This window comes from Engraulis encrasicolus, chromosome 7, assembly GCF_034702125.1.
Source record: "Engraulis encrasicolus isolate BLACKSEA-1 chromosome 7, IST_EnEncr_1.0, whole genome shotgun sequence".
Lineage (NCBI taxonomy): Eukaryota > Metazoa > Chordata > Actinopteri > Clupeiformes > Engraulidae > Engraulis > Engraulis encrasicolus.
In genome coordinates this window covers 35,878,535-35,893,009 of record NC_085863.1, presented here as the reverse complement: position 1 = coordinate 35,893,009, position 14,475 = coordinate 35,878,535, and the positions used below count along the sequence as shown (strand labels likewise).

Below are 14,475 nucleotides of genomic sequence, written 5' to 3'. Positions count from 1 at the left end.
CATTGTAACATCGACCAGAAAAGACTATTTATGTAGAGGAGGCGTTCTCATTGCAAAATGGAAAAAATTGCCACCTCTGATTGAGCTGTCAAAATGCTCCCTCCACCCTTTTCACTCAAGAATTTGAATCGACTGCATTGTAAAATGCCTGAACATGGTAATAAGAAATGCACTGGTGGGGATGTTATGAAAATATGATTCCGGTCATTAAAAGACAGACACCTGCCAAAACAAAGCCACAATACGCTATCTGCTATCTGGGAATATCTAAACCGCGCTTGTTTATCCCCATAGCACACGATTTCATGTGGCAATTTGCCTTGTGAGTCCACGTCGCATTGAAACCAAACCAACAGCAAAGGAATGCATTAAACAACCCGTAGCCAGGCCCTGATCCCAAACACTTTCTCCAGTATTTGCGCAAACTCAACTCAGTCTCTTTCATATGGCACGTTTCTTAACTTGCTCAAACGAGAGGCTCACGGTTTTTTAGTGGTCAGCAGCCGCACGTTCTTATTAAACTCCTCACGAACGATTGCACACCCCTGTCCGTGAAATAAACAAATTAATGGTTATTAAAACAGTCCTACGTGGGCCGATTGAAACGCCTTCCGCGGAAAATCAAGGTCGCTCATTTAGATGAGGCATCGCAAATCGATAGAACACCACTATCGAATAGGGCGACCGGTCGCTCATCTCGACGAGGCTACACATCTCGACAGAACACCGGGTCAACAGTACTACTGCTACATATGCAACCAGGAGGCAGCTACCTCCCACTTGAAAGCGTTCCAACCAGCAAGTCAAACTTTAACTATTCCTATGACTGTGTGCACTGTCCTTGCTGTGTTGACGTCACGATTTTGAAATTGGGGTACTTCGATTTGGCCCCAGTTCGCGACTTGAACATTCCGCTTCAACAGGCGTTCCAGTGCCTTTCAACAAGTAGGAGGTCAGAAATATCCTATTTCCCACCGTTGGGGAATGCACCATTAGGCCAGTGGTTTTCAAAGTGGGGCCGCGAAGGGGTGCTAGGGGGCAGCGGCAGGTTGGGAAAAAAGCCAAAAATAGTAATCATTTATTAATTAATGTACAGAAAAATAAGCAAAAATAAACACTATTCCCACTAGTTGAGAATTGCAGTATAATAATCTGTTTCATCTCTGAATTCGTTAGCTATGTTATACATCCCAATGGGGCACTGAGACACAGACTGAGACTATCGTTGTGAAACAGAGTGCACAGAAAAAAATAGTGTGGCACGGCCCATGTCAGGTAGCCTGGCTCTCACACAGACCCTTCGTGCTTCGTGCATCTTCGTTAAACTTCGTGAGAGCCAGGTTACATGTCAGGGGGGCCTTGGCTGAAATCTATCGGTATATGGGGGGCCTTGTCAGTTTGGGAACCCCTGGCCTAGGCCTAAAGAGTGGGTCATCATGAAGGGCCAACACATTTCACTGGCTCTCTTGGAAGTTTTTTTTTTAATCAGGAAATACTTTGCATCACTGATCTACAATTACTGAACAATTGTCAACTTACATATTGCCTTACTTATGATGACACTAGGTGCGATCGAGTTGTCATCAACGCATGAATGCGCATTTAGACACCCTGGATGGAAAATGCTGCATGACGGTTAGATTTCCTGTCAAACTTCGAAATTTCGTCGACGAGGTGACATGTCACATGGTGTAAAACTATCGCGGGATGAATGCGGCTGCAGACAGATCTTGCAACCTCTGCAGTTGCTTATCCCCTTCAACGCTCGTCGGCGCTCGTCGGCGGACTGCCTCCGAGGTCACGCGCCCATGAACTGGTTGGTCAACAACTCACTCACGTGTGTATATGGGTCTTGTCTCACACCTCTACACAAGTTTGCGCAGGTCCCCACTTCAGCTCCTCCTCACTGCCTGTCCCCCCACTCCTCACACGTGGTGTGTTAGTAGAGCAAACCGGTGCGAGCTCATCGTCTCGTTCATATTTGTGGCCGACTTTAAATGCGCTGTATTTAATAACACCCACATCGTGACAACAAGTTCTCGCTGACGTCCGTTGCGCAACGTCGACGCTTGCAATGAAGTCGTATGGGCTTATAGAGCTTGAAAGTGACGTCAATTCCCCCGATTTCAAGGAACCTCAACAGCGTTTTTAACCGAAAATCGTAGCATGTTATCCAATGGCGGTATTAAAATGATATTTCGATCCCCTTCGAGTTGTGCCACGAGCTCCATATATGTTGTTTCGGATATTTTTGCTTAATTTTTCGTACAAACCCCCAAACTTTTTAGAAAGCTGTGTTTCTTCACATTTTTCATGCCGACGGCCTCGAAACAAAACATTGATACTTCTGCATGAATAATCTTTATCTAGCCTCTTAAACAGCATATTTGTAGCCCAGCGCATATCATGACTGAGATCAGAAGATATTTACTCTCTACCATGTTGTTAGATGGTCAGCTTAGGTCCCGTGAAACGCGGAACTAAGGGGCGGGACTTTCGAGCTCTATTGCTTCAAAAGACCACCACCACCACACGAGAGATATTTTCAGTTCAACTATCGCGATGACAGGAGCTGTGGCTTTCACGGAAGTGACGACGTAGTACACCGATGGCGGCCCTCATCATCACGGTTCCGGATTTGCTGGAAAGCTACTTTGACGGCATCCACGGACTTTCTGTGTGTTTTCTGAATGGCCTCAAATGATCAAATCTAATAGGTTACAAAAACAAGTGCTCTGGACAGAGCTTACTGTAGTTGTCAATTGAAATAGAAACTTAAGATTGTTATTATCCGAGACCTTTACTTCGGACACAGCAATACCGCTTTGCTACAGGTTATTTGAAAACGCTAAGTATGTCTACTTGACAAAACGTACTAAATGCTCGTCTTTCTGGTCTTGGGTTTTATTTAGATTCATGTCTACTCGGTGTAGTGTGAGAACTCCAAGGTGAAGACAGGTCGACCTAGGGACTGTTAGCCGTCAACCCAAACAGTCGACATACGAGTGTTGTGGAGGGAAGTGGCTAGCTTTTAGCTGGCTACTATTGTAGCTAGCTGAAGCTGGCGGCTCAGTTTGCTCGTTTGGACTTGGACCACAGACCTGGACCTCCAAGTGTGTGGACCAATTTTGGATTATTCCTTCGCTGGCTTACTGCATCAGCATTGGGTGTCATCATGCTGAAAACTCGTCAGTGTTTACTTGGGATTAGGACTTTTCTTGGAGTGGCGTCTAGAATATGGGGTTTCATTTTGTATATTCTCAGGAAGCACTTACGAACGGTAAGTAACAACCTTGTTTTATTTTGTTACAGTAACTGATTTCCTGTATTTGCACCTGCACCATTGTAGCCTGAAGCCAATTGTCCACCTACAGCCAGGCATATCTTACACGTGTGTCGTTAAGATTATTGCAGATAGTATTTGGCAATATAATTGCAAAAGCAAAGGGTGAGTCAGATTCACCATCAGCAGCCACCACAGAAAAGTTTCTTCAAAGTGGGCTGCAGTCCTCAATTCACCTCTGACAGAGTCTTGAAAGTGTACTACTGTTTACGACCATAGTCAGGAGGACCACAGGTATCTGTCATCGGAGTAGTTTGTCACATGACGAGAATCAGGCCACCAGTGGAAACATTTATGATTCTTTCCAGTAGTTTACTTAACGATAGACTTTTGGCCTAATAGTTTAAAGTTACAAGTCAAGGAATATCTTCTGTTTTTATATTTGGTTTTGACGTGCAAGTAGTCCAGATCCAAACAAAGACCCTATCTTGTTTTTGTTTTTGTAATTCCTCCTGTTATTACAGAATATCCCCTTCCATTGACTGTTAATGCATTTTAATTAGTAGTGTGAATGTAGCCTATGTGGGGTAACCTTAAGCTATCACTACCTGTGTGTTGACATATTGTGTCTTGGGGCCTGCTGAGACAAGTGGTACAGTGTGACCTCTTTAGCTGTGCACTGACGTGGGCTGTGGGGATCTGGTGTGGAGCGACTGCATTGAAATACTAGGCTGTAATCTCTGTTGCATGTTTAGTGTGGGCTGTTTGAGTGCTTTACAAGTAAAGGTAATTAGCCCGGGTAATGTGTTACGAACTGTCAAAAAAATACATGCTCGGCATGTCTGATTGCACATACAGCTCTGTGCATAGTTGGATGTATCTTTTTTCCTTCTTATGAATGGTTTGTTCAGGAGGATCAAAGCTGTGACGGTGTGAGCAGGTGTGTGTGTGTGTGTGTGTGTGTGTGTGTGTGTGTGTGTGGTTTAATGTGCATGTCAGCAAGTGTGGAGGGGGCCCCCATAGGAGACTCTGGCCTATACTGAAGTCACCCTGATCTACAGCTCAATGTTTGACAGCTTTTGACAGCTGTGGGAGGGGGGTTATAAATAGTTTCAGTCAGGCCTGAGGAGGGGTGGTAGGGGGGTAGAGGATGTCCTTTGCACACGTTACTTTACTCTACACTTGTCACTGATAAGTGACAAATAGAGGGAAGAGGTTATTTTTATATAATATAAAGCGATATGTATAGTCTACAGTCTATATACGTATTCGGTCTGTACATTAAAATGAAGATGACTTGCGTGCACACACACACACACACACACACACACACACACACACACACACACACACACACACACACACACACACACATAGCTCACATTAATTGCCATATAGGTTATTCCAAGCAAGGTGCTAGGTTGCCTGGAATGAGTGTAATACCTGCTGTGCGTGCTATCTGTTTGTTGTTAATGATGTGCCATTTGGTCTCCGTAGATCATTCAGTATCAAACGGTGCGCTACGACATATTACCTCTCTCACCTGTCTCCAGAAACAGACTGAGTAAGTAGCATATTTTCTATTGTGATAGACTGTGAATTCGCCTTTGGCTAAGTCCCGCCTCCGGTTACAGTTACAGTTGATGGGTCGGCCAGACCATGCTGCTATCCTCTGATGTCATCGCGGTTTATGCGGTGACTGTAAGTAAATCGCGGCAGTAGTTCACGCTGGGAAACTTGCACGTGTTACAAGTCCCTCAGACAGAATTTCCAATTATATTTTTCATAAAAACATAATGTAATATCTTGCAGAGATCAAAAACATGAGAGGACCATCTGCTTTAGAATTCAGTGGAGCGCTGTCAGTCAAAAACTGTCTGACCTCTGTCGAATCTCTTTTTACACTGTGATTGGTCAATCAACATTCTAGGGCGGGCCTTAGCCAAAGGTCAGTTATTACAGCAGATCACTGTCTAATGGACACATCTGCAATTGCCAACTAATGATTTTGTTTTCTCTCTCTCTCTGTTGATGCAGATGCTGTCAAGCGTAAAATTCTGGTGCTGGACCTGGATGAGACGCTGATCCACTCGCACCATGACGGGGTGCCGAGGCCCAACAACGTGCGGCCCGGCACACCACCAGACTTCATCCTCAGGGTACAGACTATTCTCCCCACTCGAAACACTCATGGAGTCAAACTACTTCCCAATAATGGAGACAGAACGGCACTCCTTTCTGCTTGTACTTTCTTGCCCGTGGTAGGCAATAATGTACAAGCAGCTAGGAGTACTGTCCTGTCTCCTTTCTTTTGAGTATTTCTTACGGAATGAGCACCCAGTTGCTCTTTACTTTTGTTGAGTTGAGTGCGTTTTAAAGCTTATTCTGATTTGTCAAACTACTTTCTCCCATCCTTCCCTGTGGCCTACAGCTTTGTCACGCAAGGGTCGACATTATGGATCATCTCAGTTTCAATGGTCTTATCTTAAGTTTCAATATCTTGCAAAAAAAAGAAACAACAATTCATTGTCTCATTTGCATTTCTCCCTGAAAAGTTGCTCTGCATTGGTTGACAGAGAGGAAACTTTGTGTTCTTCTGGTAACAACAAACGTATAATAGGGGTTATGTCTTTAGCGCATTAAAGGAGCACTGTGCAACATTTTGGAGTTGCATAATCACCTTAACAAGCAAGTCGAAGCTTAAATGACGAAGACTCTATCGACTGCTTCTGCGGTCTGTGGCCACAAAACCACACTTGCAAGATGTGGCCTCCCAAATATTCTCACAAAATCTTGAATAGTGTGGATTTCCTCTTCATGGAAAATGATGGGGGAAATATTTAGACTTGCTTGTTGGGCCTTCAACTGTAGCATTGCTTATTATGCTCTTTCATAACTGCAGGTCAATAGAACTTCAGTACATGGAATAAAGCCGTTGTCGTCAATCAGACTTGTAGCCAGTTCTTTTAATGACACCACGGATGTCCTCAGCATAGGCTGATAATGTTGCATTACTTAATTATAGAGGAAGGATTCCAGCTAACAGTCCTATCTGGGGTAGGAAGAACCGAGGTCTAAACAAGAGATCAACAGCAACAACTAAACAAGAGTTTTAAACACAATATTTGTTGTTTGAATTGGGAAATAACATCTCTGTGAGGGATTGATGTACGGTCCTTTTGGGAAATTTATGGTGGATTTATGGTTGGTTGGTTCTGTGATTTTCTGTATTTTGTTTTACATGAACGAAATTGGGGGACAGTAAGAAAATGCTGACAGAATTATAGCCTTTGTGCTAGGGAATGTTAAATATGGTCTTTTTATGGTCAATACAGTTTCTGATTGAACATACGTGCAAGCTTATGGGTGACTTCTGGTTAAATGACAACCGGAGAATACCAAGACACAAATATACAATGTTTCTGCCTCAAAAGTGTGATTTGACATGGTAATACACTTAGGCTATGTTTATATGGTGATGGTTAAAACAGAAGATGCAAAAATGGCGTCTCGTCTTCAATTTTTTGTTGCCTTTTATACAACGAGTGAAAACGACAAAATATTTCATTGGAAGTCTTTCATTTAAATGGCAAGTGCGCTGTCTGGGTCTGAAAACGCAAAAAATTTTGTGTGACATACTGTAAAGGTGTGTGCGACCTGAACACATTTTGGCTTTTTTGCCCGGAGTCGCAACCCGAGTCGTCTTCAAAACTCCCCACTATTAAAGTAGTCTTAAGATTTTTGCGCTGTCAGGCCCAGATGACGGGGTTGCCGTCTAAACGAAAGGCACTTCAGATAAAATATTTTATTGCTTTCCCTTGCAGTCGTCCTTGTATAAACGGCATCTTACAAACTGACACACAGTTTACTTTACATTTCACTTTACTGTACAGTTACATTTCTACAGTACATGCACTACAAGGCAATACGTATTTAGGTCCACACTAATGTAACTTTGCATGTTATTCATCTCTTTGTGATCCATACACTCAGCATCCTTTTAAACACACTCGGGTAAGGACAGACACAACCCACCCATTACTGTCTTATTACCATGACAGTAATTGGTTCTGTATGTTTGTACATGCTTTTACAAAAACTATTTGGCAAAAAGGTGCCATGCCATGTAAAAATGCAAATAGACACAAATGTGGAGGTATGCAAAACATTAAAACCCTGCATTTTTATTGCAGAACAACTGTAGACAACCTACTGTTTTTGACCTGAGAAATTTGACAAATTTGGAAAATGTACATAGCTACTGTATTCTTATGGCACTGCCTGCAACATATTGTTGAATATGTGAATCATAGTAATGTTAGTGTTTCTGCATGTATTTGTTGTGAACAATACATACTTAGATGGCTTTGTTGTTGTTTGCACTAGACAACAATGTGTATTTCCCTATGCTGCGTGATTGTGTCAGTGTTCCCTTTAATTAGTAGAAATATTTTTTGTACCCTTTGTGAAAAACGAAATTGCTGATTACTTTCAGGAGGTTGGATGTATTTTCAAGACAATAACTTTACCTTAGCCTCCAGTGTGCTTTCAAAGCACACTTAACAGGTTTCTTAACAGCCTTAAATTGTGCAATTGTGCAGTGGTGGGTTGCAGTTCACTGCCTACACAAACCATAATTAATCATGACAGGTTTATGTGTTTGACGCATAGCTTTCCAATAGCTATTGTTTCTGCTAGTGAGTAGAAAGGTGTCAAAACAAACTTAAATAATAATAATTATTCTCTGGAATTAAGCTTACATAGATCCCTGATTCATATTATTACTTAACCATTTAACTGCCTTAGGGGGTTAAGGGGGTTAAGGGGTTTTCCATTAGATTAATTGAAACAAAAAATAACAAGTTCAGTCAGTCCATTCGGTAGCCAGAGCTTGCCATAACTTGAATTATTCATAAAATGTACTAATGGAGTTACGTTTATCATTTTATTTTGCTAACCGTCTCATTTTTTTTTCTGCCTATAGGTGGTAATAGACAGACATCCAGTGCGGTTTTTTGTGCATAAAAGACCACACGTGGACTTCTTTTTAGAAGTGGTAAGTGTGCATTTTTTTATATCCATACATGGTGGTTGCGTACTGGGGAATTTATTTTTAAGTAGTAATATGGCATTGGCTGCTATGTCTTGGGATCATTGTCCCTCATCTTTAAGATACTCATCAGCACTCATTTGCTGTAGCGCATATGCAATACATTGTAGATTCTCACTGAGGGCAAAACTGTGCATGGTCACATAGAACTATGTGCTTAACAAAAAATATCAGTTCTAGTAGTTGTCCAACAGCGATGTCAGCTGTCTATCCACCTGGGTTCTACACAACACAATTGATGGTCCCACACGTCTCAACAAGCTTATTTTTTCTATTTTCAAGAAAAAACACCTGGTCAGTCAAGTCAATCTTAATAGAACACAAAAGTCATCCAGTATCTCAAGAGAATTGTGGAACTAGAGTTTTAAGATCTTTAAACTTTGTTTTAGGATTTTTTTGCAGTGATTTTCTTGATCTGATAATCAGTCAATTGGTTACTCGGAGAAGTCACCTGTGTTGGAAGGAATCTGAGGCAGGGTTTTTCACTTCTTCTTTTACTTTTGATACCACTGTTCCACCTAGATGGTTATCTGGTTTGCTATGTAAGGCCAAGTGACACGTTTATCAGGTCAAGACAATCTTGCTTGTCTTCCTTGTCAAATGCACAGTTTTGCCCTCCGCGAGAATCTACAATATACTGTAAATAGTTCTTACAATGAGGAGCATACATTCAATGAAAAGGTGTGCCCAAACTTTTGGCCTATATTGTATGTTGATATCCAGTACCGATAATTGATCTCTAATTATGGTCATCTTGGTAATGAATTGCTATTGCATATTGATTTATTTGTATTGTTCATGACCATTTCATATACTTAATAACCTTTTTTAATGTATGTGAAATGACCTCCATGGTTTCTGTTTCTGCAACTGAGACTCTTTTGTGGTGTTTACCATTGACATCCACAGATGCAGTTGGATAGATAAACACTCTCTACACATCATGTGTAACTACCTAACATAACATCATACAGCACACTTAACTACATGAAACACACTTCATCCCCTTTACTCCATATATGCAACATGATGTGAACACAAACACAATAGCAACAACCAACCTCTCTCAGCTTCATTCAGGGCAGCTGTGACTGAGATTCAAACTCGTTCCAGTTTCATTAATTGAACGTTTATACAGGGTTTTTGCCTTAGTTGTGAATAGGACACTTGGGGTTGTGACTGGAAGAGGGTAGGAGAGAGATATGGGGCAGGGCTGGGACATGACCCAGTCCGGACTCAAACCTGGGTCCACATGGGCATGCAAACTCGCATGTGGTTGGGGCTTTAGCGCTCTGCACCACACACAGCATCTCTCCAGCAACACCCCCCCCCCCCCCCCCCAGTTTGCTGCGTTACTGACTGAAGCACAAACCACTGGCAAGACTCTAAGGGTCTTTAGCAGGTTCTCTAATTGTTTGATCCTGTGCCCTCAGGTAAGCCAGTGGTATGAGTTAGTGGTGTTCACGGCCAGTATGGAGGTATACGGCTCAGCAGTGGCTGACAAACTGGATAACAATAAGGGCATTCTGAGGCGGAGATACTACAGACAGGTACGTACATTATCACATACATTATCCTTTCTGTTTCTGTACGTATAAGCAGAGGAGTAACACTTCAGTTTAGGGTGTCTTGTAGTATATCTACATTTCAAAATGTAATGTATTACTTATTGTACCTAACCCTAAGGCACAGTGCAAATACATAATGTTAGCCTGGGCGAAAGCCGACTGTTGACTCCGTTAAACAGTCTGGCTTTATTAGAATGACTGTTACGATATAGTGTCGCATTCGCATACAAATAACAAAACAAAATTGTGAATAGTGTTACCATAACCAATCAGTAAGGGACTTCGCTGGTGAGTTCTGCGTCACCACTCTCAACTGATTGCTGATTGGCTAAACAGTGTGCGAACCAAGCTAGGAGGGTTTCGCCAGACTTTGTGCGGAGCCAAAATCTTTGGGTGGAGTGCATAGGATGGCATCGCCAGGCTAACATAATGTTACCTCGTTACATAGTTTGTTACACTGTACCTAATTAGCAGGGACAGGAACACAAATTGCAATTCATACTGAAGATCACAGTGTGTTTGTGCGCTTCCGAATACCTGGTTGTGAGAAGAAAAAAGCCTGATTAGTGATTATGGCCATTGCTTTTTTGTTAATAATGTTTGCTTGAAGCTCAGGGCAATAAGTTAAACTGTGACTACTTTAAGAATCAATATCATCGTCAGAATTCTCCCTTTTGCAGTGCATATCTCATATTGTTGGTGTGTTAACTGTTTCCAGCACTGCACTTTTTTCCAGCACTGCAATGTGGATCTTGGTAGCTATATCAAAGACCTGTCGGTCGTGCACAGTGACCTTTCCAGTATAGTGATACTGGATAACTCCCCCGGGGCGTATCGAAGTCATCCAGGTTAGTGCCTAATACAGGCCATTATCCATCACTTCATATAACTGTGTTTGTCAGTTTTTAGTATATTAAGTATATTAAATCTGACCTACTGATAAATCATTGATTATTTACATACAAAAACAAAACAATCACTCATGCTTTCATGTTCACGTCTGCAGCTTGCAGTTCATGAAAAGTGTAACCAATACCTCATAAAATTTTATGACATCGTATTAGACATACCGTATTTAATGCAGAAACTACATTTGTAAAATATGCTATATCACATTTCATTTCAAGACAGTAAATGTATTCTCTCTCTCTCTCCCTCTCTCTACAGACAATGCAATACCAATAAAATCGTGGTTCAGTGATCCTAGTGACACTGCACTTTTAAATCTGTTGCCAATGTTGGATGCACTGAGGTAAGTGATGATATGCCACCCTTGATTAACTCCATGCTTAACTCCATGCTTCAGTTTTGTTTTAACTCTTGTCTTGCCAATTGCTGTTTAAACTTAAGCAATTGTCCTGAAGCAGCTCTTAGTAATTTTGCTCTTCGGCTGCAGAGGGCCGTCTCCTTTTTAATGTGGGAATACTCTAGTGCAGGGATTCTAAACCTTTTTGACCTTGAGGCCCATTTTTTTCTGTGCAGAGTGGCCCGGGGCCCATCTAATATTGCCCCTGCCCACACACATTATATGGTAGACCATAAATTAAAAAATATATAATAATTATATAGGGCCTATATATAATAAAATAATAAATAATCATTTTGTGTGTATGTCTGAAAAAAAAACAATTAAATCCTGTTTAAAAAAAATAGCTTATAGTAAAAAATAGGACTATTAATGCATTTTGTAGGCTAATGGAAAACCTGAATTAAATGAGCTCACTCTTCTATATTCAATTATAAACAATCCTCTCACAGTGCATCAGGCATTCATTCATTTGACATTTGTAACAGCTCTGTTTGCGATTTGTGATGAATCTGCTGAGGGTTGATTCAAGATGCTTTTACTTAGTGATGTGCAGATGCGACACGAGAACAGACATTTCTGGCAGCCTGTCAAAAACGGAAAGCTTTGTTGCGCAATATCACGCAAATTTCATTAAATAAATGTATTTTGGTGGACACAAGGATAACGGTTTTGCTTTGTCAGTAAACAGAATCCGTTTGAGTAACGTTTCAATCGCTTATGTTAGCATATTTTGTACCTAAACGTGAGGAGAGAAGGCGTCGGCAAATTAACACTTTGCGCTGGTTGGTAATTTCTCATTCTCCATTCGTGTACTGCGTGTATTGCCGTCTTTGAAGTCTTTCACTAGCCTACTAAACCAGCGGTGCGCGGTCATTTAAGCAGAACTGCGCTAGAGTAAAAAGGCGCACGCTGTCTTCAGCGGGGTCAGCTCTATGTTCCCACAGCCCATTGGTCCCACGGCCGATTGGTCCCACAGCCCAAATGGTCCCAGCTTATTTCTGCTGTTCCATGTTCCCACAGTTTTAAGAAATTAATCAAATATAAGCCCTATGCTCTACAACTCCATGTTCCCACATTTCCAAGTAAACTAAGAGAACCAATAGGCCTAAACATAATGTCAACAATCTTAGTGCTGTGGGACCAATGGGCTGTGGGAACATAGACACGCTCCCGTCTTCAGCATCTTTAATTGATAATGCATGCAGTTGCACGGCCCATCGCGGCCCTGTGGTGCGAGGATGAAACCAGCTTTGGGCCGCGGCCCTATGGTTAAGAATCCCTGCTCTATACAATGCTTGGAAAGAAACACCCTACATATCTTTCCACAGTTATAATTTCCTCTCGTCTTATTCAGGAGTTTTACTCATGGTTCGTTTCTCTCCTTAGGTTTACGTCAGATGTCCGATCCGTCCTCAGTCGAAACCTCCACCAGCATCGACTATGGTGATTTCGTCCACTGGGGCCAGCGTAGTGCCCCCCTATTTTCTCTCTCTCTTTCTCTCTCTCTCTCTCTCTCTCTCTCTCTCTGAGCCTCGGCGTAAGTCTTGTGAAACGCCTCTTGCTGCCGTCTGTTAGCCGGTCAGGCCCTCCATCCACTACCACCGGAGTCGTCAGCCCTTAGCGACTGCAGCACGTTCGCTAAAGAGCAAAAAGAAGTGCAAGGAGTATGTGGCAGATGGCGGATAATGACTATAGAGACACTCATGGACTCTTTTATCTCTTACGGCCGAGGCACCAGGCTACCGTAAATGTTTTGTTTGTGTTTTTTTTCTTTTTCTATCATCCAAAATGGAAAACTTTGCCTTACAGTCCTGGGATTCTGTGTGTGCATGTTTGATTATGTGTGGGAGAGTGCTTTATGTTTTCTGCATTTTTTTAGTGTATTTTCTTTCCTTTTTTAAAACAAACAAAAAAGAAATTCTCGAGAAACAGCAGCTACTCCGTCTTTCTTTTTGTCACTGTCAGGGGTTTCCTGTTCAGCACTTACAGTACCTGTATATACAAGCTTAGATCTTTTTTAAAGCTTCTTCAAAGATTGGCTTGAGTGTAGAGGTTTCTCACCACCTTTCTCAGTTTTCGTTCTTCCCTCTCTTCAGTCAGTCGCTGACCGCCATGCTCAGGTAAAAGTCATGTCATTGGTCCTTGTCACCAGAAAGTGACGATCCGCTTCAGTACAGTATATATTTTTTAAATATTGATTTTCTCTCCCAACCCCCGAAGAGCTATGGATGGAATTTCAATGTGTTATTATTAGCAATATCAACTATTTATCTTATGATATTGATTTTTATTGAGATCTGATGGGAGGCAGAATCTAAGATAAATTGTAATAATTTGTAAGTGGAGAAAAATAAAGAATATTTTTACTGTTGTATAGGATTCTTGTTCCCTACCCAGAAATCAACCAGAAAAAAAATAAACAAATCAAATACAGTTGCTTTAGTGTAAGCTTTTTTTTACTATTATAGGTCAACGACACCAAGATAGGGCACATGGGTCACAGTTTTTTCCCCATCATTTCAACAGGTTACAGCACCACAGAACTATCAGAACGTCTTCCATGTGTATGAGCCATTGACTTGTTTCAAAGGGGGAGAACTGATGCATTGTACTTCTCTTTCAAAGCAGAGTCCAACATCAAACTATTTTCAAGGAATTGGAATGCTTTATTGGCTCCATTTCCACTAACGGTGGAACACAACGAAAAAATAGAAAAGTGCAAGGCACACAACCGGGCTTAAACCAAGAGGATTTCTTTGTAATCACAGAATTATCACCAAAAGTTGAATCACCAGAATTTAACCGACATTGTTGCGAAGTTGGGGGGTGTAAAATAGTTCAAAGTGTCAACATGTGACCAGTGATGAAAAAAAAATCACCACAGCTGGTCAATCTTTTTTACTCCCCCCAAAAATGAGAGGAACTGAAACCGTAATCTATGTGTCAAAGGTCCAAACTGCATGCAAGATAATCCCCATGTTTTGCTTTGTTTTGCTTGGCTATCCTCTGACCCATTTACCTACAACATGAGTCACCCAGTCTGTAACATACACTTTTGTTTGTTTAGTTTTTTTTTCTGTACCAACTCTAAGGGACGTTTATCCATTGCAAACAATGCCATACCATGTGTATGATGTCATTTGAGTTTTAAAATGTATTTTAGATGTAAGAGAGGCTTTATGTGAGTTAAAATGTTTGTGTAATG

General features: G+C 41.5%; 1 protein-coding gene across 2 annotated transcripts; it reads left to right on the top strand.

The window, feature by feature from the left end:
• The first annotated feature begins 2,590 nt into the window (after nucleotides 1–2,590).
• LOC134452800 (CTD nuclear envelope phosphatase 1A-like) lies at nucleotides 2,591–13,703 on the top strand. 2 transcript variants are annotated; one of them, XM_063203403.1, is made up of 8 exons: nucleotides 2,591–3,280; nucleotides 4,781–4,847; nucleotides 5,321–5,442; nucleotides 8,268–8,339; nucleotides 9,827–9,943; nucleotides 10,698–10,809; nucleotides 11,129–11,213; nucleotides 12,657–13,703. In XM_063203403.1, exons 1-8 carry the CDS (start codon nucleotides 3,176–3,178, stop codon nucleotides 12,715–12,717), a joined length of 741 nt encoding a protein of 246 aa, XP_063059473.1. In that variant the 5' UTR covers nucleotides 2,591–3,175; the 3' UTR covers nucleotides 12,718–13,703. The 2 variants fall into 2 exon arrangements, with proteins under 2 accessions (XP_063059473.1, XP_063059472.1); XM_063203402.1 differs by having other exon boundaries at nucleotides 10,680–10,809.
• Nucleotides 13,704–14,475: the final 772 nt, after the last annotated feature.